Source organism: Microtus pennsylvanicus, chromosome 3 (genome assembly GCF_037038515.1).
Source record: "Microtus pennsylvanicus isolate mMicPen1 chromosome 3, mMicPen1.hap1, whole genome shotgun sequence".
Classification (NCBI taxonomy): domain Eukaryota; kingdom Metazoa; phylum Chordata; class Mammalia; order Rodentia; family Cricetidae; genus Microtus; species Microtus pennsylvanicus.
Genome location: NC_134581.1, coordinates 127,212,598 through 127,236,756, shown reverse-complemented (window position 1 = coordinate 127,236,756; position 24,159 = coordinate 127,212,598). Strand labels below are relative to the sequence as shown.

The 24,159-nt window shown below is 38.0% G+C and overlaps 1 protein-coding gene and 1 non-coding gene across 4 annotated transcripts in view; both read right to left on the bottom strand.

The window, feature by feature from the left end:
* Rb1cc1 (RB1 inducible coiled-coil 1) overlaps positions 1-24,159 on the bottom strand; it is a 65,469-nt gene that overhangs the window by 37,686 nt on the left and 3,624 nt on the right. For 2 of the 3 annotated variants that reach the window (XM_075967081.1, XM_075967083.1), the window contains exons 2-3: positions 3,543-3,650; positions 2,674-2,794 (exon numbers count right to left, since the gene is read on the bottom strand). In XM_075967081.1, the coding sequence (XP_075823196.1) occupies positions 2,674-2,744 (71 nt within the window). In that variant the 5' untranslated portion in view covers positions 2,745-2,794; positions 3,543-3,650. Of the gene's footprint in view, positions 1-2,673; positions 2,795-3,542; positions 3,651-21,895; positions 22,123-24,159 lie in introns of all 3 variants that reach the window. The other variant, XM_075967082.1, reaches the window with a different exon arrangement.
* Positions 11,450-11,576, bottom strand: LOC142847438 (small nucleolar RNA SNORA8). Its single transcript, XR_012910192.1, has one exon. It is a non-coding gene; the product is annotated as a small nucleolar RNA SNORA8 (small nucleolar RNA).

Below are 24,159 nucleotides of genomic sequence, written 5' to 3'. Positions count from 1 at the left end.
CTAGTTTGGTCGACTGCCTCAGAACCCATAATTTGTGTTTTTCACAATACACTCTAGAAAAACATTAAGTCTAAACCAAGTGAAAACTCCTTCCTTTCATAAAAATTCATAATAATCCATAGCCACATGTGTAATCTGTAATCCCAGAAGGAAGAGCAAGTTCAAGACCAGCCTGGGCTTAAATAATGAGAAAAGTCATCCCTAAAGAAATAAAACTATATTGATGAAAAATGTATGTATTTAAAAAATAAATAAGGGCAGAGAAGATAGCTCTGTGGGTAAAATTCCATGCCTATTGCACAAGCAAAAGGAACAGTGTTTGAATCTGCAGAAATCGTATAAAAAGGGGGAGTAAGTGATGGCCCATGTCTATAACCAAGACTAGGGTAGGGAGGAGACAGGCAGATGCCTGGATACACTGGCTAGCCAGTCTAGACAGATCAGAAAGCCCCAGATGAAAGCCCTCATCAAGGGGTGACAAATCAAGACATCAGACATCTATCTATATCTAGTTTCTACACATCTGTACACATACCCATATGTACATAAGCATGCACCATGTATGAAACAAAATAAAAATCATAAAATAACCATTTAGTGGCATTTGTACATATGTGTACTTGTGTGCATTTTGGTATGTTCGCCTGTGCCTGAATGTGGACATGAAGGGTTGATGGTGTGGGTTATCCTCCACTGAACCTAAAAGTTCACTGTTTTGACTAGACTGGGTGGACAGCATACCCTAGGGATTCATCTATCTCTGCCTGCTTTCCCTTTCCCCCCAAAGGGCTGGGTTACAGGAAACACTGAAACATCAGGTTTTTTATATGGGCATTGGGAATCCAAACTCAGGTCCTCTTGTTTACACAGCACTACTAAGCTCCCTTAGTGACATTTTAAAAAAGCTTTTTATTAGCGCGTTAATTATACATAATGTGTTTCATTATGACACTTTTGCAGATTCTCATATTTTCTCCTTTTCTCTCCCATTCTCATTAGTCTCCTCCTTCCTCTTTCCAGCCACTTCCCATCTTTTTCCTACTGCCACACTTACTTTTTATTTCTAGAATTAGGTTTACGTGAAGAGCATGGGTGAGGGATTGTGTTTAGGCAACTTACCATTGCATCCACTACTAAAGAAAATCTCTGCTTCCAGTAACTCACTAACTCACTATGGATCCTCAGGGAGAGAACTATGTGAGGCCGTTCCTCAACCTTAGTACCACTAACGACAAACAAAAACAACAAAAAACCCTCTTTAGTTTGTGTATATGTGCTTTTCCCTCAGATAGCTGTGCACCACTTGTGTGTTTCTTGTTCACAGAGGTCAGAAGACAGCACCAGATACCCGGGAACTACAGTTACAGGTGGTTGTGAGTCACCATGTTCAAACAGACCCTAACTCCTCTACAAGAGCAGCAGTGCTCTTAAGTGCTGAGCCATCTCTCCAGTCATCTCACTGTTGTCTTTAGAATGAGTATGGTTCAAGTTACTGGCAATAAATTCAATATGAGATTAGCTTATTCGTAATGCTATCATATCATTACTATGAAGAAAGTAGCCTTGAAAATGGTGTGTACTACTTGTTTCTCCTTTCCATATAAGCTTAAGAGAACATTCAAATTTTGACATCTTAATCAAAGCAGAAAATGATTAAAAATGAGCTGCATTAATTTATAAATTCCATTTGTTTTATTCTCTCATTAATAAGCCAAACAAACTCACTGGCACATGCATGTATACACATAAATACATACAGTAAGAAATAAAATGCAACACAAAGTTTGAGGGTTTGGGTTTTTTTTTTTTCTAGACAGGGTTTCCCTGTGTAGCTTTGGAGCCTGTCCAGGATCTCTCTCTGTAAACCAGGTTGGTCTCATTGCCTCCCAAGTGTTGGGATTGATGGCATGTGACACTACCGCCTGGCACAACACAAAGTTTTTAAAACACACAAATTACTGAAAACTACAAAGTGATGCATATTGCTCTAATAAATGTTCAGTTTGGAATTGCCGGTTCTTCATTATAACTGCTAATATAGTCATGAAAATGACACAAGCACAATTTAAGAAATCTGAGCCTATCATTTCAACTGCTGGGGGAAAAAGTGTGTTCACCACATCCAGTTGGTGACTTTCAATATAGAGTGGTTATAAAAAAGTGTTTTTCTTTTGTGTGTGTGTATTTGCGTGTACTGGGCATTATACATGTGCCTGTTGCCTGGATCTGCAGCTATGAGTGCTGAGACTGAAACTGTTCTCTTCAAGAGCACCTGCTTTTAGTCACTAAGCCAACTCTCTAGCTGTTTTACAAAGAGGCTTCTTTTCAATGTTTGTATGTATATGCACATCTGTGTGGTATATGTGCACATGCACAGAGTCACAACTTCATGCTATCCACAGGAAGATGATTTACCTTCTTGGAAACAGCATCTCTCACTCTCTTGCATTAGGCTAGACTGTCTAACCAGTGAGTCCCAGGGGCCTTCCAAAACTGTGATAACAACCACACACTGTGACAACTGGCCTTCCCATGTGGGCATTAAAGTCATGTTGTGCTTGAAAGGTAGGAGTTCTTATTGACTATGCCATCCCTACACCACAATAGGATATTTTCTTAAAATACGGTATCAATTTGGGATGAAAAACCAGAGAAAAGTGAAATACAACTCACGTTTGCACAGTGAGCTCAGTGTCAAATGTTAGAGTGGTCCCAGTGTTAACCAGAAACACATATAACTTCATGATGATCTTTCTGGAATCTGTGAGCCGTACCTCACACTCTGGTGCACTTCCTAAATGGAAAAAATAAAGCGGGTAATTCAAGAGTAAGTTAAATACTTTCATCACCGCAACAAAACACACAAAAATTTAAAATGTAGGTTGATTTTCAGAAGTGAACTGGATAACACAATCAACTCATATTTTGTTGTTGTTGTTGTTGGTTCCCTGACTGGGAATCGAACCCGGGCCGCGGCGGTGAGAGCGCCGAATCCTAACCACTAGACTAAAATAACCACAGAATAAAAATTTTGGGTGCCTAGAGGTGTAGTTCAACAGAGTAATTGACTTGTATGCAAAAAGATCTAGGTTTAATCCATTATTGAGGATTAAAATAATACAAAATGTGTGTGTGTGTGTGTGTGTGTGTGTGTGTGTGTGTGTGTGTGTGTGTGTGTAGAGTGGGGGTTATATACTTGTAATACCAGCAATCAGGAGGTTAAGGCAAAAGGATGGTTTTGTATTCAAAGCCAGCCTCAGATACATATTAAGTTCCAGACCAACCTAGGAAGCAGTGATTCTGATCTCAAACAAATTAACACTTAACCCCCAAAGGCACTGCTCATCCTTTTTCCTATTTCAGTGTATAAATAAAAACTAGAATTAGCCATTACTAGGCTAGGAAGATGGCTAATCAGGTAAAGACACTTTCAGCTTAAGCAACAGGACCTGAATTCAAATCCCAAGCACCTATAATATCAATGGAGTTCATAGGAAAGTGTGAGTGGATCAAAACTGCAGTTCTGAAGGTACGTGACTTACCCTGGTTCCGTGAAGAATATTATTGCCTTTCTTAAAAGAGTACAAACGGTTTATATGGGCTTGCTTGATATTGGCAACTGAGTGGCACTACTGGTGAACCTCAGAGAACTGGAAAGGACAAATTTCAGAGTCACTATAGAGAAATAATTCAATGACGAAACAACATGCAATTATGCATTCTCTTCCTCTAACGCTGCCAATTACAGTACTGTTCTACCTGGTCCAGTACCTCGGTACATTTTCTCACCTGCGTATTCACTGAATGCATAGCACAACTAGGATACAGACCCATAAAGACAAACAATTGCTATTTCTACAGCCATCTTTCACACCTTAAATATAATGATCAGACAGGCATGGTGACAGGAGGAGGATCAGGAATCATTCAAGATCATGTTGGGGTTCACCAAAGACAGTCAGAGGGGCTGGAGAGATGCTCAGTGGTTAAGAGCTCTTCCAGAGAACCTGGGTTCAATTCCCAGCACCCACATGGCAGCTCACAATTGTCTGAAGATCTAGTTCCAGGGGATCTGACACCTTCATACCAATGCACATAAAACAAAGTTAAATAAACCATAAAAATATTATAAAAAAAAAAGTCAGAGCAACAACTGCAAGGAGGAGTCCAGGCTGTAGAATCAGATGGTTTTAGGTTGGGAATACCCCATAACTTTTTAAAGATTTTAATTATTTAAGATGCATTTGTGTATGAGTGTTCACACACTTGTGTACGTGCATGTAAAGGCAAGTGACCACTAAGGCTAAAGGCACTGGGATCCCACTAAAGCTGCAATTGTAGGTATGGCAGCAGTGAGCCACTCAAAATGGGTGCTGGGAACCAACTCTGTAGAAGTAGTACAAACTTCTGATGGACCCATCTCTTTATGTACCCTCATTACTTAAATAAGACACTTATAAATATTATTGAACCATTTCAATACCTAGTTTGGGCTAGATGGCTCCAGAGTTACATAGCTGCCAAGCCTGTTGATCGATGGCGGAAGAGAACCAGATCCCTCAAATTATCCTGTGATTCCCACCACATGAACTGTGGCATACACATACCCACATCCACCCATAAGCACACAAGGATAAAAATAGCAGGCAAGCTCCATAAAAAAGCATCTGTTGTTATCTCTGGGACCCCCACGTCCTGGTTTTCATTAGTCAACATCTACCCTTCCACTGCCTCAAGATGCAAGCAAAGCCTATGGTTTTAATAAATACAGTATAAGAAAAAGTGACAGGATTAGGTGTATGGTTATTAAAATTAAACCTTCCATCTTACAGTTGACTTCCTTATCAACCTTGCTTAGCAAATGGCCATACAGAGAGCTACACCTTAAAAAAAAAAATGGCCGCTTGCTAACAGCAGGAAGCCAGGAACTTCAGTCTGACAGTTCTCAGTGAATTGAATTGACACTACTTGACTCTGAAGAGAGCTTTCCCAGCTGATCAACCTACAAGATACAATCCCTAGATACAATATTTATGTTGCTTCAAATAAACAGGTTTGTGGTAAGTTTTTACTCAGCAAGAGATAATACATTAAGTACAACCACATCAGAAAGATGTTATGACTACAGAAAAGGAAAAAAAAAACACCAATGTAAGAGAACAGTATGAGGCAGATAATAATGTGGGTCACCAATGTCTACTTGAAATATCAGGCCTCCTTCCAGTCTAGACTAGAATGTGGCCTACTCCTATGGCTGTATGTAGATTCTAATATTGCTGATTACCAACTCTCAAACCTGACCCAAGATTGAATATAAATCCTTCTTAAAAAAAAAACTCTTCTGAAACTCAACATATCCAATTTATTTCCTAGTATGCATATCTTCATCTGGCTTTGTAAAACTTAACTCCTAATTCTCTTTGCTTTTAGTTTTTAATTTCTCTCTGCTTATTGAATCTGCATTTACCTAGTCTATCGCACGCTGTCCAGCACTTTTAGCAGGCAGACATTAGCACATCTATCCATTAATTCTAAAACTTAGATAGTCACAGATTATGTACTCCTATTTACTGAGGTAAATCAGTTTCTCCTTGTTTAAAACAATCTCAATCTGGCTCTTATTTCTTCATCTCTAGTACACCTAATCTTCACTGCCTTCAGAAACTCTGGTTGCGAGTTTGTAGTAGTATAGACCACAATAACAAACACTCAGGACACAGAGCAGAGCATCAGAACTGCAAGTTATGGGGACTCCTTGGGCGGGCACACAGGGTCAAAGACAAAAGAAGGACCCTAGCTGTAAATGCTAAGTAAACCCAGGTTCTCCTGCTATGTAAATCTTACTACATCAGTTGACAGCAGCAGCCATCACTGCATATGCTTTCATGGATTTTTTAAATAGGTTTTCAGGAGATAGCCCAGACTTCCCTCAAAGTCTTTATCCTTCTGTCTCACATTTTCAATGTTGGGGTTATAAGGCTTTACTATGCCTAGTTTTCTATGTGTTTCCATAAATACTTTCATTTGATCTTCAGAAAAACAATCCTATAGATGGTCATTGTTATTTTATGGTAAGAAGACTAAGGAGTTGATGTCATTAAGTTAATGAGTGTGTTGGCTCAAAGTTACATAATCCAAGGCTTCCATTTTAATTTGCCTTCAATAATTATGGTACTATTTAAACCAGCAAACTCTCTATCTTCACCCTTCTAAACCTAAATACAACACCGGTCAAATTCTTCAAAGCAGACAAGTTCCTAACTCTCATCTCTGAGTATTCAGGAGGGTAGTCTTCCCTGGTCCCTGTGATTACCCATTCTACTCTGATTACTCTTTCCTCCTGCCATACCTTCACATACACCCATTTTGATAGACAATCATATGATATTCATCACTTCATTAGTTATGCTATATATTCTATATACATTACAATGTTTTTCATATATTTCTTCACATTTATCAGAAAGGAAGCTTTTCAAAGCCAAGACTTGAATTTGGCCTGGCCCAACATAAACATGTAACCTGTTACAGACAAAGCAAAGCTAGAAGGGCTAAGCCAGCTAAGTCTGAGAAAAGACTTTGGGCTTGTAAACTGTTGAGACTAAGAAAGACGATGAGGACCTTTGGAGTTGGAGTAAAGGTGTTTTTAATTATGACACAGACATGAGCATATGGGGACAGAGAATGGAATGTGGGAATCTAAATGAGAAATGTCCCACAGGTTCACATATTTGAACATTTGGTCCCTGGCTGGTGGTACTGTTTGGGGAGGTTATAGAACTTTTAGGAAGTGGAGCCTTGCTAGAGGAAGTCCATTATTGCAGGAGGACTTTGAGAATCTATCTCAAAAGCAAATGCCAGGTTGCTCTTGAAAATATGATCTCAGCTTCTTGATCCTCCATGCCTCGTCATCATGATAGACTAATACAAAATAAACACTTTCATGTATGTTGGGAGGTATAGTATTTTATCACAGGCACAGAAAAGTTAACACATTAACATTAACTAAAATGTACTTATAGTAACATGTCTTGAGGAATGATAAAAAAAAGTAGAAGTGCATCATGGGTATCAGAATCATTTCCCTTCACTTAATCATTTTTTATTATCATAAATGCTTCATAGTCAGCAATACTAATAATGCCTAACAAAGCATTCCCCTCAAAATTACACTATATTTACTTATTACCCCTTAGGGTTTAATCTCATAATAAATACTTCTATTTAGGATTATTTTTAACAGAAATATTTTGTTTCAGAAGTCAAACTGCTATACCAAAACATGTAATTTTTGCTGGTTTCTTTGGTGTTGAGAAATGGCCTCACTATATAGTCCAAACTGGCCCTAAGTGTGGCTCAAGCTCCAAGTACTGGGACTGTAGGCACACGTCTCATTTCTAACCAAAAAATTCAAGTTCATAGTTATCAGAGTATGCTATAAACTTGCTTTTACCCACTCATACTCCTCAGGCCATATATCTTGTTTATACGGTTACAATATCTTTGCCAGTAACAATTCACTACTTTATATTTACATGCCATATTTGGCTGCCAATAAGGTTGTTACTCATTAACAGATTCCCTACTAAATACATCAAGCACGACAAAAGACAGAGTATAACACTGCAATGACCAAGATAAGCATAATCTCTAAACTACTATAAACTTCAATCACCAGAAAAAAATACACACACATGTGCATACTCCATTATATAGGGTCATCTTACTTAAAGGTTAGGCAAGGCTACAGACACACACAACCTCATATTTTATACATATAGGTGCTCAAGTCTAACAGCCTCTAACGATATGTTGAGAAGCAACCCCTAATCTACTTAGATATGGGAGCCTATGGTTTCATCGACTGATTTACAGATACAAGATTGGCACTTTGAGTAGGCTGATGTGGGATGACTGCTATGAATTGCAAGACTGGCAGCTTTACTGAGAAGTTCCCTTTTGAATCTGTACCCTCATTCTTTATATGCCCATAAACTGCAGGTAACAAAGTTCCACCCAAGAACAATGAGAAGCCAAGTCACATAACAGGGCTCCACCCATATCTGTAGTCTAAAATAAGTCAGTGCATGGATTTTGGCCACAAACGCTTTTTATTATCTACACATTCAAGAATGCGATACATAAAGTTAGCAATCATTGCTCTCACCAAGAGACTGTTAGTTAAAATCATTATGCTAAATAGCTTTACATACACTGCTTCATTTATCACAACACGTAAAACAGAATTATTCTTGTTTCTATTTGCAAATGAAGAATGATTCAGAAGTTACATAGTGTGCTTAGAGTTAGAAATGCAGAAAATAAAAATCCCAGGGGCCGAGTTCAAGTTCAGTTTGCAATATAATTTCAATTAAAAAAAATAGCAGCCAGAACTGGAAAAACTGGCACACACTTGCAATGCCTGCACTGTAAGATCCCATGTTCAATTCTAAAGCTATTAAAATTAACAAATAAAAAAACCAACAAAAACAAAAACCCGAAACAAACTCAACATTTTCAGAGGGGAAGGCAGAACCATGGAATACATAAAGAAGTTAAAGGGCTGGGCTAGAAATGTAGCTCACTAGTAGGGTACTTGCTCAAGGTCCTGCTTCAACCACGGGGAGATGGGGGAAGATTATTTTGAAAATGATAGTACCAACAGGGAATAATCCTTTCTAGGGTATGTATTTCTCGCAACATCAATGAAAGCAAGGCAGCAAAAACAGCTTTAGCATTCACAGCACCCACTGCTGTGAAGAACCAATCTCATCTGAAAAGGGATCTGATCTGTCCTCAACATCTATCAAATCATCTCCAAGTTCATGGGATTTCACACCAAATGGGCTTCAAAGTAACCAATGTTTCTAAAGGAAATGAGACTGTGACACCAGAAGACAGCCAAAGAGACTCAGTCCCAATCCTTTCCAGATTCTGCTATCTGCTTATCTTCCCTGTTTTGAAAAGGAGGAAAAAAATTGCAGGGCAGCAAGTAAACCTCAGGAGCTGTCTGGAGGGGGAAGACAAAGGAAAGAAAAAGGTCATGCCATTTAAACTAAGTTAGTGTGATAGTCACGTGGCAGATCAGCAATCATAGAACAGGGTAGCAAGTTTTAGAATAAATAGTGTCAAAATGATAGGAAATGCATGCTTAAACATACAGAAAGAAGAAAGGGGAAAGTTTCCTGAGTGAGCAGGAAAAAAAAAGTGAGCAGGCCGACTTCTGAAGTTTCTGGGCCATAGCTCTGTGAACAACAGCCTTATTTATTTTAACTTGCATCTTTTGCTACAGTGAAAGTTGCAATTACATATAGTGTTCTCTTAGTTTGTGAGCTATTCCATAGAAGTGGAGTGGTGTTCATCAGGACTGGGGATTTGTCTGTTGATGTGAATCACCATGTTTTCAGTTCGTCTCCACAGGAAAGGCAGTCTTTCACAGACTTTTCTAACTAGAAAATTTTCTGGGTAAACTCACTGAACATTCACATGGTGGTTTCTAAATGGGCTATTAAAAGGGGTTAAATTTGTCTAAAGCAGAGCAGAAAATGTACCAATCATATATGTTTAGAACATCTTAGTGCACCATGCCAAAATGGCAAAGCCAACATTATAATGGCTTTCATTGGCACAGTTTAATCATTAAAAAAAAAAATTACAAAAACTGAATAGCCTCAAATCCATAAAAACTCATCTGTTTCTAACAATACCTTAGAAAGCAAGCAAGCAAGTAAGCAAACAAACAAACAAAAACTCTGGGACAAGTGAGGTAGCTAAGCAAGTAAACGCACCTACACCAAACATGACAGCCTAAGATCAATCCCAGTATCCACGTGTAGGAGAGAAAATAGATTTCAGAGATCAAGTTGTCCTCTGACTCGCACAGACATTAGGATGTGTGTACTATGACCATACATACAAAATAAATACATGTAATTTAAAAATCAAAATAAACAACTTGGTGAACTAGTTTCAGAACTCATAAAAACTAGAGAGAAAAATTAAGCATTTACCTTTCTTACAGAAAATGTACTTCAAGATAACCAGCTGATAACCACAAAACACATCGAAAAACACCGACAATAGTGCAGATGAAACACAGGGATAGTCATTTCACACCAAAATAACAGATCTACACATCAACAGATCTTACAACATGGTTCAATCCCTGGAACAATGTAAAGGTAGGCCAGAACCAATGCCAAAGTTGTCCTTTGACTTCTACATGTACTGTAAATGCAATAACATGTAAATTAATTAAAACAATCAGGAAAATGTGTACAGATACTTCTGATGGGTAAAGAAGGCTGAGAGATATGAACACAGAGATCACTTGGCACTCACTCTAAGCATAACATGCTAATATAAACATTTCACATGATTTAACTGGATAAAGTTATCGACAGTTTCTTGCTTACTCCACAAAATAAAGATTCCACACCTATGAGCAATACAGTAAATGCAAAATAGAAAATAGGCTTGTAAGAAAACAATCAACTGAACATAGAATGATAACCATTCCCTAGGACATCAACTTACTTTCTTCAATAAGTTATTTCCTCAAAAAGGGAAGCTTATAATAAGTTAAAATAAATTAAAAAAATAATGCATGTATAGACCTGCTGGGAGGGGGGGGATGAAATAACCAAAGCAACTAATAATAAAAGCCAAATTTTAGATAAATACAGAAATTTAATCCTGAGCTAGAAATTAAATTAAAAAATTTCAAGCTGGGAGTTTGAAACTATGAAATGCATGCCCGGTGTGCATGCATAGTTTGATTTCCAGCACAAACCTCCATTATCCAAAAAATATTTAAAATTTTGTTAGAGTGGAGACTAGAGAGGGGTTGCTCAGAGTTCTCCTACTGATGCTCTTCCAGGAGACCTGAGCTCAGTTCCCAGCACCACATTGGGTAGTGGCCCCTAACTCAAGTAATCATCTGCCTCTGACCTCCACAGTTACCAGCATGCCTACCTGACACACATATAATTAATAGTATTTATAAACCCACTTTTGTTTGGTTGATAATGGCTGGCATTGTAGTTAGGACAAAATAAGATCCAAAAAACTAATGTGTAAGATGATATTTGATTTAAACTATTAGTTTAATGGAAACAATTGATTAAAAAAAGCAAACAAGGTTAGCAGAAATGAATTTCGTTCATGAAAGGTAGATAAATTTAATATTGAATAGTATACAAACAAGGGAGAAGGATACAGAAGGCTCACTAAATATTCTAACTTTGTATATTTTAGAATTTCCACAAAAAAACATAAAAAGCAAACCATTTTTAGTAATTTTCAACATTCATAATGAAGATATGAATTTAATATGAATAATTATAACCTTTCTAGAAAGGAAATGGTATCTGTGAGGGTAAGAAAGATTTTATAAATTCAGATCTTACTTAATTCAGTAATACTAGAAAACCCACCCTTTTTCCTTTAAAACTGCATCAATAGAATTATCAGGCTTAGCAAACACAAAACTAAGAAAAATAAACAAAGCCAAGAAGTCTACAAAGCCAGATATTAAATTTCTATTGCACCATGAGCACAGATACCCATGCAGTACAATAAAGACCATGTTAAGAAAACCGTGGACAGGCAAGGGGGTACCTGCCTTTAAATCTACGCAAATTCTCTTAAAATTCAAGGTCAATCTGGTCTACTTAGTGAGTCCAAAACATCTAGGCATACACACTCTGCTCTCAATCCCTCTCTGCAAAATGAAACAATTTGTTTAAAGTATATAAAAGATACTTTACTATTATAATTAATAAACCTGTGGTTATTCATTTCCTAGTGCAGATACTGTAAGAAAACATGGGATAGTGTTTAGTAAGGCTAATAATGCTGTAACAGAACAATACACATAACACAAGTACAGATAGGTGTGATGACTCATGATATAATCTCAGCACTGGTAGACTGAACCAGGAGGACTTTTCTAAGTTCCAGACCAGCCTTAGACACAATCTTGGTCTCTTGCCATCTCCCAATAAAACACGTAATCACAGATGAGCAGTGAAAATTGAGGGTATGTTTAGAGGGAAAACAATGCAAAAATGACAAGTATCTCGAAGTATTGGATTAGCAACAGCTTCTATTGGAACGTATTTTTCTTGGTTGTTATGTTTACATTTTTTGTTGTTTATTTTGAGACAGGGTCTGACCTTGAACTTGTGATCACTCCCTGTCTCAGCCTGAGAAATGTTAAAATTACGGAAAAGTGCCACTATGCCTGTTACCTCCCTGGTTATAATTTGTCCCAGAAAGACACAAAAACAACTGACTTAGGCTAAGGTTAACATATCCCTCTTCTGTCATTCCAGGCTGGACAATGAGGAAAGTATTTTGACTTCCAGCCCTCTTCTCAAATTCAGATAATATACTCCTTGTAGTGCCAAATAAGAAGGAAAAGGGGAGGCAGAAATCTAGCGGAAACAAGGTGGGAACTGATGGAAGCTACTGAGACACAGTGTGGGTATAATAGGCACAGTCGATTACAGCCAGGTTTTTGTTTCTAGTTTCTGAAAAATACAATATTTGCAACATAAAAGCAAAGTTTACAAACACTTCCAGGTTCCTACCTACAGGACAAAAAATTATAATGGTGAGGTAGGGCAATAGTGCAAGCACAAGCAAGTGCATGCAAGCTCACAATGAGTAAGCAAAATTGGCCCAAAAGCAAGGTAACTAGCCAATCACAATACACTAGTAGTGATCGCCAGTTTCAAAAGGACCAACAAGAAACGTTCCTGCAGCAGTTTAATTTCCCTAAGCCCATAAACATTTTTTTTACAATGAAGAGCTTCTGCAAGGGAATCTCTCTGAGTCTGTCTTAGTCTCCAATCTTTTCACCCTCTGTCTACCCTACCCCCAGCAAAGACTGCACAACAGACAGCAGCAACAAGCATGCAAAAACTACTTATAGGTAGAAGTTTTCATCAATAAATTGGCTTGCCTATTTACTTGCTTTTTTTAAATAGAGCTAAAAGAATGATTTCTCAAAAGCAAACCCATCTCCTAAAAGCCTACTGGAAAGAACTGGGTCTACATGAGCTGGCAGTGTGGGTACTTCGGTACTTTAGGTACATATATTAAATATGTGCTACATAAAAACCTGCTATTCATAATACAAACAATTCTTTCCCACACTTAACTTACTGTGGGACAATGGTCTTTTATTGTGTCACTTGTATTATTTTTAATAAAACGCTGATTGGCCAGTAGCCAGGTAGGAGGTGTAGGTGGGGTGATTAGGTAGGAAGTAGAGGCGGAGCAACAAGAATTCTGGGAAGAGGTAAGTTTCAGTCTGTAGTCGAGACCCAGCCATAGACAAGCAAGAAAGCAAGATGTGACTGCCTCGCCAAAAAAAGGTATCAAGAATTATGGGCTAATATAAGTTGTAAGAGCTAATAAGAAGCCTGACATACTAGGCCAATCAGTTTATAATTAATGTAGACCTCTGTGTGATTTATTTGGGACTAAATGGCTGTGGGACCTGGTGGGAAAGAAACCTCTGCCAACACTTACTGGCCATCTTTACTCATGATAACGTCTAGAGCACACTAAAAGCCAGGTGTGGTGATACTATCTTTAATCATAGCACAGGCAGGTAGATGACTTTAAGGACAGCTTTGAGGTCTACATAGAAAGACAGCAATTTCAAGCTAGCTAGGACTACACAGGAAAACCCCATTTCAAAATAAACATCTTTTAATTCTGTAAGATGGATCTTACAAGTTTTCTTTCCTGTAAGATTTCAAGGAGAATCAACATGTTCTTAAATCATGTATCAGCTCTTAGCAAACCATTTGTAGCCAATCCATGAACATAAGCAGAAATACAAATAATATCTAGTAATGCCTAACACAAAAGTGCTGCCACCACCTTGTATCCAAGGCAGCATATAAACAATATACCTTATTAAAACATGTAAAATGGTAGTCATTGAAATAAAAATACCAGTTTCCTATGCAAGTACATATGTACAGAAACGTACAAATCAAACTCCCACTGCGCATCAACACCTAACCAACCAATATAAGCGTTATTCAAGATTCTCTTAATCTCCAGTAATACCCAGTCTTCTAGTTTAAAAAAAAACAGAAAGAAAATAAAAAATTATTTTGACTGGTTGGTATCTACGTACTCAAATGTCAACAAGGCAAAGTACATGTATTCTTAAGTCAGCCATAGGGAAGTAGATAGACAAAACTCAAGACTATCTGACTGAAGGGGCTTACCGTCTTTGATTTAAAAAGAAATGTGGGAAGTCAGTTCTACAGCAGTAATACTGAGGGGACTGCTGTATAAGTAATCAAGATTACTCAGCTTCTGCCACAGACCTTCTTTTAAATCATAGAATCTCCTCCTAAAGCTGCCATTTCTACAAACCCTTCTCTCTGCCTTGGTGCTTATACTACTGACTCTTTTAAAAATATCTCTGGGCTGAGTATGTAGTATAGTGGTAGATAGTTTATCAACATGTTCAAGGTATTGAGTTTACACTCCAACACCAAAGAGACAAATTGTCTCTATCTCAACCTGAAGCCTGGATGCTAATTTTTTAGGTGGCCATGACACAGCTTTAGAGCACCACAGTTGTGTCTGGAAATGGAAAGGTTTTATTTCATTTTCCCTACTCCACAGTTTAGACTAGACACAGTACGGCAAATACAAAATTCTGTGCAAGCAAGATAAAAGTTTGAATCTTAATTCACGTACATTTAGTAAGCAGGAAATGAAGCTTATTAGTGGAATACTTGCTTAGCATGCACAAGGCCCTTGGGCAAGTTTCAATCCTTAACATCACCATAAAAAATTTACTTATTAAAAAAAATTTACTTATTATGTTTAATGTTGTCTTAGTAAAACTTTACAAAGCTCAATTTTGTATTCTAACTCAAAGTTATAAAAATCACTGAAATGGTTCTTCTCCAGCTCATCCCTGAAGTAAACATAAATAGCTTTATTATGAGGGTCTGGGGAGGAAGAAAGAAACTTATCAATACACTGCTATGGAATAACCCTTTTTTACACCGTGAAGATTTGAAAAGGGGGGAAAAATGGAATATTCCTATACTACACTGTGTGAATATATGCTGCTGTGACTGATTTAATAAAGAAGCTGACTGGCCAATAGCTGAACAGGATAAAGATAGGAAGGAAAGACAAGCTGAAAATGATGGGAAGCTGGGTGGTGGTGGGGCACGCCTGTAATCCCAGCACTCGGGAGGCAGAGGCAGGCGGATCTCTGTGAGTTCGAGGCCAGCCTGATCTACAAAGGGAGTTCCAGGACAGGCTCCAAAGCTACAGAGAAACCCTGTCTCAAAAAAAAAGAAAGAAAGAAAGAAAGAAAATGATGAGAAAAAGATGGAGTCAGGAGTCATGAGCAGACAAGAGAAAAGCAAGATGGGCATAGTGTACTGAGAAAAGGTACCAACCCACATGGCAAAACATAGATAATATGGATTAATTTAAAATGCAAGCATTAGCTAGTTAACAAGCCTGAGCTATTGGCCAAGCATTTATAATTCATATTAACTCTGTGTCAGATATTTGGGAGTGGCTTGTGGAACAGAAATTTACACCTACAATACACATCTGTTAAATTTCTATTTTTTTAAAAAAATAAATTTCTAACTCTCAATATATAGATGGGAATGCTAATAATGTCTACTTCACATAGATATTATAGAAAAACATTTTAGTAAAAGATATTTTGTACAATACCAATTTCACAGTAACTGTTCCAAAAATGTTATCTAGAGATAAAAATTGACTGTTATAACATAAAATCTCACCACAAAGCACCTGCTGACTCCACTCTTACTAGAAGTCTTACAATAGACAAAGTAGAGTTAAAAAAATAACTGAGAGGCTAGGAGTGTGCCTCACTGTTAAGAGTCCTTGCTTAACAGGCACAAGTCACAAGATTCAACGTCTAGCACTACAAAAAAATGACAGAATACATCCAGATAGCTAATTTTTGGAAACTTCTTTATTAGCCAATGTATTACAAGACATGTAAACTTTTAAAAATCTACTTGGTTGCCTATCATGTGATTAAGTACTTCTTCCCTGAGCACATAACTAAAAGTCATTAAGACTATCTCCTGTCTTCCATTCCATTCTTGTTTCGTCTTTACTTACTAACATATACCTGAACCTGACAACATAATAGCAGGAAAGCACCAACAGAGCATGCTTGGGTCCTGTTTAAATGCTATACTTCTCAAACCAAAACCAGCTTCTTCAAATCTATATATGTGATGGACATTCCACCAGTACCACCATGGCTCCCGACATGGCATTTAAATTGATGAGAGAGGAATAATCCCTGAGTCTGCATGCCTTTACTCATGTCATTCTATGCTTCTGTTTTATAGCCAAGAACTCACCAACATTCTGGTAGTCTTTGCGGTCAATATTCTGTTTCACAGCCACTTACAAGCCAAACTTCAGGTTCTAACAGTCATATCCGTAACCCTGCTATACCTTGTTTTGTTGTTTTTTGTTTTGTTTCTGCTGCCAAATACTTTCTTTCTATGGCACAAATTGTATAACAAATGACAGTAGAAAATTGTTTGTCAAACTTTTTTTAAATGTTTGAAACCAGGTCTTACCTTGTAGCACAGGCTAGCCTCAAACTCACAATCTTCCATGCCTCTAACCTTCTAAGTGGTAGGCTAAAAGATGATAGCCAACATATTTGGGAAATACTGTTCTATAAATACTACAGTAATACTGAACATACATGATGTCAATGATTTGAGGCATAAATGATGTGAGGACTAAATATCTCAACTATGTAATAAAAAACTCAAATGGCTCAAAGAGAATTCATACAATACTATGTCAAATTAAGATGATCCGAAGTTGAATTGTCTGTTTAAAGTGGACACGGTGGCATATGTCTGTAATCTCAGTACCAAGAAGCAGGTACAGGAAGATAGTTAAACGTTTGTTCCAGACCAGTTAGAATTACAGATACTAATTTCAAAATAAAATAAAAAGATATTTTTTTAAAGTATCAATGGAGAGATGGCTCAGCAGGTTAGAAAACTAGCTGCTTCTGTTAAAGACCTGTGTTTGATTTCCAGCATCCAAGAGGCTCATAACCATCTGTAACCCCAGTCCCAATGCCCTCTTCTGGCCTCCAAGGGGAGCAGACAGACACTCAAGTGGCTAGTGCACAGACATACAAAGCATGCAAAATACCCTTATACATTAAAAACAAGAGCAAAAACAAAAGAACTAACTAACCCAGCACATATATAATTACACTCCTGGCTTAGTAGCTACCTAGTTTTCCCAAATCTGTTTTTTTTGCAAAAGTCAAGAGATACATGAGTTCACTCCACCAATGTTTTAAAAACTGCTACATCGTCAGACTATTCATTCATAAAGCCCAATCCTTACATAGTCATTCAACAAATTTAACCTTTTTTGTTTGTAGTGCCAAAGTTTGATATTAAGTATCTTATAAAATGACCAAGTATCAAGAAGGGAGGTATGCAAATGCTACAGTAAAAAGAACAGTCAAAAATGCATACAATGAAGGCATAACTAAAAAACAAAATTTAGAAATGGCAATTGTCTGTCTCCTGCTTGTGGACTAGAATGTCTCTGACCTCCATACAATACCCCTACACACAATAAACAAACAAACAAAAGAAGAACTAGTGCTCCTATCAACTTATAACTTTGGGATTGTTCATTATGTACATTTGCCGGTATGTAAACTCTTTTAAACTTCATGATTTTCTTATATGATCTAAATTTGCTTGTTGCATTTAATTTTCAGTATTAGCATAAAAATTGATTGTGCCTGTGGTTAATATTTTTTCCAACTTTAGAATTTTGTTGAAAACGTGAGACAAGATCACTTCTGTGAAAAATGTACTTCAATAACAATCTCCCTGCCCCCCTTTTACTGTATGGAAGAGAGAGTTTTCAACTCATCCAATTTTTAAATTTTCACTCATTGTACAGTGTTTGTATCGTGTTTAGATGAGAAACAACACACAAACAGAAAGTAATGTCTATTTTAAACAAGTCATCCGGTAAAACAGAAAGCTTAAAAAAAGTTGACTGTGGCTTTATACACAACATTACAAATACAGTCATGTTTTTTTCTTTATTCTTGGGGAACTGATTCCATGGATATCCAAATCTTTATACCTAAATCTGCAGTAGGAAGTCCTTATCTAAAGGCTGTAGTGTTTACCTGACACACAGGCTATGCATTTTAATCTACCACAGTGTCTAAACGTCTGTAAATACTTGTTAGAGTGAATTGCTGAGGGAATCATAACTAGAAAGTTTGTATATGTACAGTAATTGCAATTACATGCCTATACTTTCTGAGGCTCCCAACTATCGGTACTCTCAGTACTCCTGCCTTGGCTTGAGTTCTGGGAGTTCAAGTATGTATCATCATACCTACTCACAATATTTTAAGACTTATTTTTATTTTATGTGTATAAGTGTTTTGCTTGCACGCATGTGAGGGCATCACACTCAAGCCTGGTGCATGTAGAAGGCAGCTGTGTTGGATCCCCTGTAATTGGAATCAGAGATGACTGAAACTCATGTGGGTACTAAGGATCAAACCTGGGTCCTCTGGATATGTACCAAGTGTTCTTACTAATGAGCCATCTCTTCATCACCCCAGACTCCCAGCTCTTGACTACGTGTCTAAGTATTGTTATTAGTTTCTGTCCAATAAGACAAAACAGTACGTTTCATTGGGACAACACTGGAGAGAAATATCAAAACATGTCAGTCATACTCAAACTTACTAGTTTAAGAACTAGTGGGACAAGCTTAAGTTAAAGCGGAGCTTTCATAATTTTCATAATAAGTCTGTGTCATTATTTGAGCTGGTGGCCCAAAGAAAAATCCATCTACATCATGATGTAGCACCTGTATGACCTAAATACCCTGGAGTATAGGGGATAACCTGAACTGTATAGCCAAACCATATGTCAAAACAAAAATAGTAAGTTAAATAAACTCTGGCTGTACATACTAAACTAAGAAATGATAACTAAGATGGCCACAAGACCATTTTTAGCATTCACAATGCTACTAAAGATGGAAATGACTTATTTTATGTTGAAAAGGTAATAAGCAGTTCACATAACGGCTCTTTCTCTTTCTTTTACCTTCCTACTTTTTTCTTTCTCCTTCCCTTCTCTTCCCTTTTTGTCCTGAGACAAAAAAGAGTTACATGTAGCCCAAGTAGCCTAAAACTTCCTAGGTAGCAGGTTGACCGGTACTGATGTGGTCCACACAAACCTGGCTCTACGGGCACATTTCTGGAGGAATATAAGCTGGTGGAACTCTTAAGGAGACTTAATTAACCGGCAATGTGTACTAAAAATATACAAATTAAGAATTGTTTCTCTGAGCCAGGTGGTACTGCCCACACCTCTGATCCAGGTATTTGAGAGGGAGGAAGGAGGAGTTCAAGGCCAGCCAGGTTCACAGAGCAAATTCCACTAAGACTACAGGGAGAAATGCTGTCTTGGAAAACAAAACCAAAACAAAACAAAAGTTTGTTTTTAGATAGAGTCTCCCGTAACTCAGGCGTAACCTCAATATCAATTTTGGTCCTCCTGACTTCACCTTCTAATGGTTTTCTGCTATTAAGTGCATGCCATGACTCCTAAAGTTTTTTTCTTTCTTTTTGAGACAAGGTCTCTACATAGCCGTAGCTGTCTTGGAACTCACTATGTAGACCATGGTCTACGTTGGCTCCCCTAAATGCCACTCATATTTATTCCTCTAATTATTACTTATAGGGAGACAGAAGAATAACAACAGAAAACCTGTATTAAGCCCTGTACTACTCTGTGATCTTGACTGGCTTCATCTATCAATTTTCTTTAATTAAAAAAATAGAGAGAAAACATCTATTTCCCAAGATGGTTCTGAAGAGCTAAAGAACAATCTTCATATATGTGACAGAATTGTGCAAACTCTTCCACATGTGTATGAAAACAACCTCAGTTAACATTAATAACAAATTCAGGCTTATCCTCAACTCAGAGAGAGTACTGACTGGTGCAAAATATTTCCAACTACAAATCCTACTGTTAAACATGCCAAAATTTCCTTTTTCTTTTTTCTTTCCTGGTTGTGGGGACTGAACACAGTATCTGCTAAGGGATAGCTCTACCACTGGTAGGGATGGTTGGGAAAATCTGGAATCCTAGCACTGGGACTCAAAAGATAAGGCACAGGAGTAAGCATGGGGCTCACAGGGGGTTGGGGTTGGTGATTTAGCTCAAAAAGGGGGTTAGTGGTGTAAAGAGACTGCCCTGTATGAGCGCAGAGGAAGCCTAGGGCTCACTCTCCAACACAATTATGGTAATGAGTAACCCAGTAATCCTAACATCTGGAAAGGTAAATGCAAGTTGATTATAACCTCATGGGTATCCTTATATACATAGTAAATTTAAGGCAAAGCTGGGCTACATAAGATCCCGCCTAAAACAAACCAACCAACAAACAGCAACAAACCAAAACCACATAAACTGCTGAGGTACATACCCATAACCTGGCTAACTACTCCATATTTTAATTTGATGCTTTTCCTTTAAATCTTTCACTGATTTTCTTTTAGAATCTAACACCTAATCTTCCCTGGCATAACCTTTAGAGTCTACAATATTTTTTAACTTTCTAGTTCACTCCAATTCCCCTCCGATATTTCTACCAGATGACATCAAATCTGATTCTGAGTCTCTTCTCCTATCTTATCTGAAGCTATCTTTTGTGTGCTATAACGTCTAACAAAGCACCCACCTGATACCACTTACTTCCTTTATTTAGCTGGCAACCCCAATGCATGTGAACTTGACAATGCTGACACATAATTAACCCAGGAAGATAATGCTTGAAAAAAAGACTTATCTCCATCCAGATCTTACCTACTCTACGGGGACTCAATAACGTCAACATCTGAGTTTATGATCTATACAAACTGGACTCAATAACGTCAACATCTGAGTTTGTTCATCTATACATTCTAGAGCATTGATACAGGAGAGTTAATAATGCACATCAGAATCCTTCACGGTACCCAAGAGTACAATAAAAATCACTAAGTGATGGATATTAAGCTTCAATATTAATAGCTTCAAAATTAACCCTATTTCCTTTTTCCAGAAGTGTCATCAAAGGATCCCATACATAAAGAAAAAAAACTATACCAACACTTTAAACATTTTTAGGTCAGGTAAAAATCCTTCCTCCACCAATCTCTGCTTATCTGAATTTTAAAGTCTAAGTATGGTCCTATCATCACTGTCCCCAGCTCCAAGTGACACTCAGAATTATTTTCTCCTCAAGATACAGAACTCTAACTAGCTACATAAGCGATATGGATGGACTAAAGTGGGAGAAAAAAAAGGACAATTTGCTTCTCCTTAGATCCTTTGACTCTGTACTTGGCTGTACAAGGTGAAGGGAAGAGCTGGACATATGGCTCAGCAGTTAAGAACACTTGTTCTTTCAGAGGGCCCAGGTTCAATTCCCAGCATCTATATGGTAACTCCTAACTCTTTTACTCCAGTTCCAGGGTACCCAATGTCACATCAAATAATCTAAAATAATAAAAATTAAAAAATAAAAATGAGCTTATTGTATTTATACAGAATATATGGATAACGCTTGACTTGTCTCTATATAAAGTAATCAGAAATCAACTAAAAAAATTTATCTTGACTTGCCTGTCAGGCCTACTGTTGTAATCCCAGCACTGAAGACAGACAAGTAGTCAAATCTCCAAGTTGGAGGCCAGCCTGGTCTCCATAACAACCCAGAGCTACATAGTGTGAACTTATCTCAAAATTAATTTATTAAATGTCTAGCCTACCTTTCAACTGGAATGATTCTAATTTTCCTCATGAAAAATCATCACTGTGTTGAGGCTGGAGAGATGGCTCAGAGGTTAAGAATACCGACTGTTCTTCCAGAGGTCCTGAGTTCACTTTCCAGCAACCACATGACGGCTCACAGCCATTGTAATAAGAGCTGGTGCCTTCTTCTGGCCTGCACAGATACATGCAGGCAGAACACTCCATACATAATTAATAAACAAATCTTTGAAAACAAAAAACAAAAAGAAAAATTATCACTGTAATGACAAGGTCCAGTCTATCCTTACCACTAACTTTCTAAGATACTAAAACATCAGAACTAGCTTTCCTATATGGGGAAAGAAAGTGAGAAACCCCATGAGAAAATCTGATCTTCAAAACTAAACACACTCATTAAATTCCAATACTAGGGTATAGGATATGTATGATTTAATAGGAATAAAAATAAAGTTGCTTTCAAGTTTAACAGAGCACAAGATCTGGATGTTACCAAAGAAAGCAAACTGAAGGCCTCATGAAGAAAAGAAATTTTGAAATCATTTTGTCTCGTTTCTAATTCTGCAATCTGCAGTTATTACCAATTCTACCACACCGAGTGTTCACTGGTGTGTTCAATGAAAATAACATCCACCACCAAGAACAGATAGGTGAGCCAGACCCAGAACTGGGGGTCAGCCTCTGCAGATCAGATGCACCATCCCCCGATAATACCACTCCTTATCTGCCAAGAGTAAAAGAAAACAACAGGCATCTTCCTAACATTCTACCAAAGAAAACCTTTTTCGTAAAGGTTCATAGTGCTCAATGTGTGCCTTCTGACACAAGACAAGCATGCTCAGATAAACAGCAAATGGAGGTAACACATGAAATGAAAGACCCTCAGAGAGGACCTTTCCTCTCTGATGAAGACCCCAGAACCAGGACACTCCGAGACCAGGCCACAGGATGCAATTAGCAAGAGGTTTATTGAGTAAACACAGGTACCTGCGGGCAGCAAGTCTTTCGGAGGACTTGCGCACCTGCCAACTGGAGGACGGGCTTTTTATAGGGAAGAGCAAAAAGCAAGTTTACAGAAGCAAAAGCGTGGTTATCGATCGACCGGAATGAGGCGGGGGCATGAATGGTTTCCCCTCTTAGCATGGGTGTCAGCAAGAAGCAAGTTTACAGAAGCAAAAGCGTGGTTATCGGAATGCGGCGGGGGGCATGAAAGGTTTCCTCTCTCAGCATGGATGCCTGGCAACAGTCATCCTGTTCCTATCTTATAACTAACCGGCTTTGTTGACATCCTATCTTATTGACATCTTGCCTTGCAGTCTTCCTATCTCTATCTCCTGCTCTCTCAGGCACCTGGGATGTTCTTACGGGAGCAGGCTGGCTGCTGATCCGGAGATTTGTTTAAAACAAACAGGACGTTCCCCCGGGAGCATGCTAGCTGCGGGTTTTGAGGAGGGGGTCTGTGGGGTCTTTCATTTCCCCCTTTTTCTTTTGTTAATGAGTTAAATCTTTTACTCAAAGCAATTACAGAACCTCGGTATCTTGTTGTGGTAACATGTGATACTGATGGGTCAGTACTAGGGCCTGAATGACTGACAGCCTGTCTTTTATAAACTGGACCAGGCGGTTTAAGAAGCTCGTGACAAAAACCAGAAAAGAAATACTTTTAAACCAGGAATGGAATTCGGGAGTATATCGAACGATTTATTCCTTCAGCATACAGAAGGCATCTGCATATACAAAATAACATGGTTTTCTAAAGCTGAGGAGTTCTTGGCCAGTCATGGCTACATACTTAAGACTGTCTCCTTCCTCTACACACATACACACGTGTACGCACACACACACAATTATGTATGTGAACACGCGTGCATGTACTCAAGTAGAACAAAAGATGGTACTGAAACTTCCCTACAGGTAGTGTGAGTGCTGGGACTGAACTGGAGTTCCTTTATTTACTTTTTTTAAGATTTATTTATTTATTATGTATACAACATTCTACCTCCATGTATGTCCACACACCAGAGGGTGCCAGATCTCATTACAGATGGTTGTGAGCCACCATGTGGTTGCTGGGAATTGAGCCCAGAACCTCTGGAAGAGAAGCCGGTGCTCTTAACCACTGAGCCATCTCTCCAGCCCTGGAGTTCCTTTAAAGCTGATAAATTTCCAGCCCCCAAATTTTAAAGGTTACATTCATTTATTTTGTGACTGCATTTCCCACAGTGCATGTGAAGATCATAGATCAAGTAATGATATTCAGTTC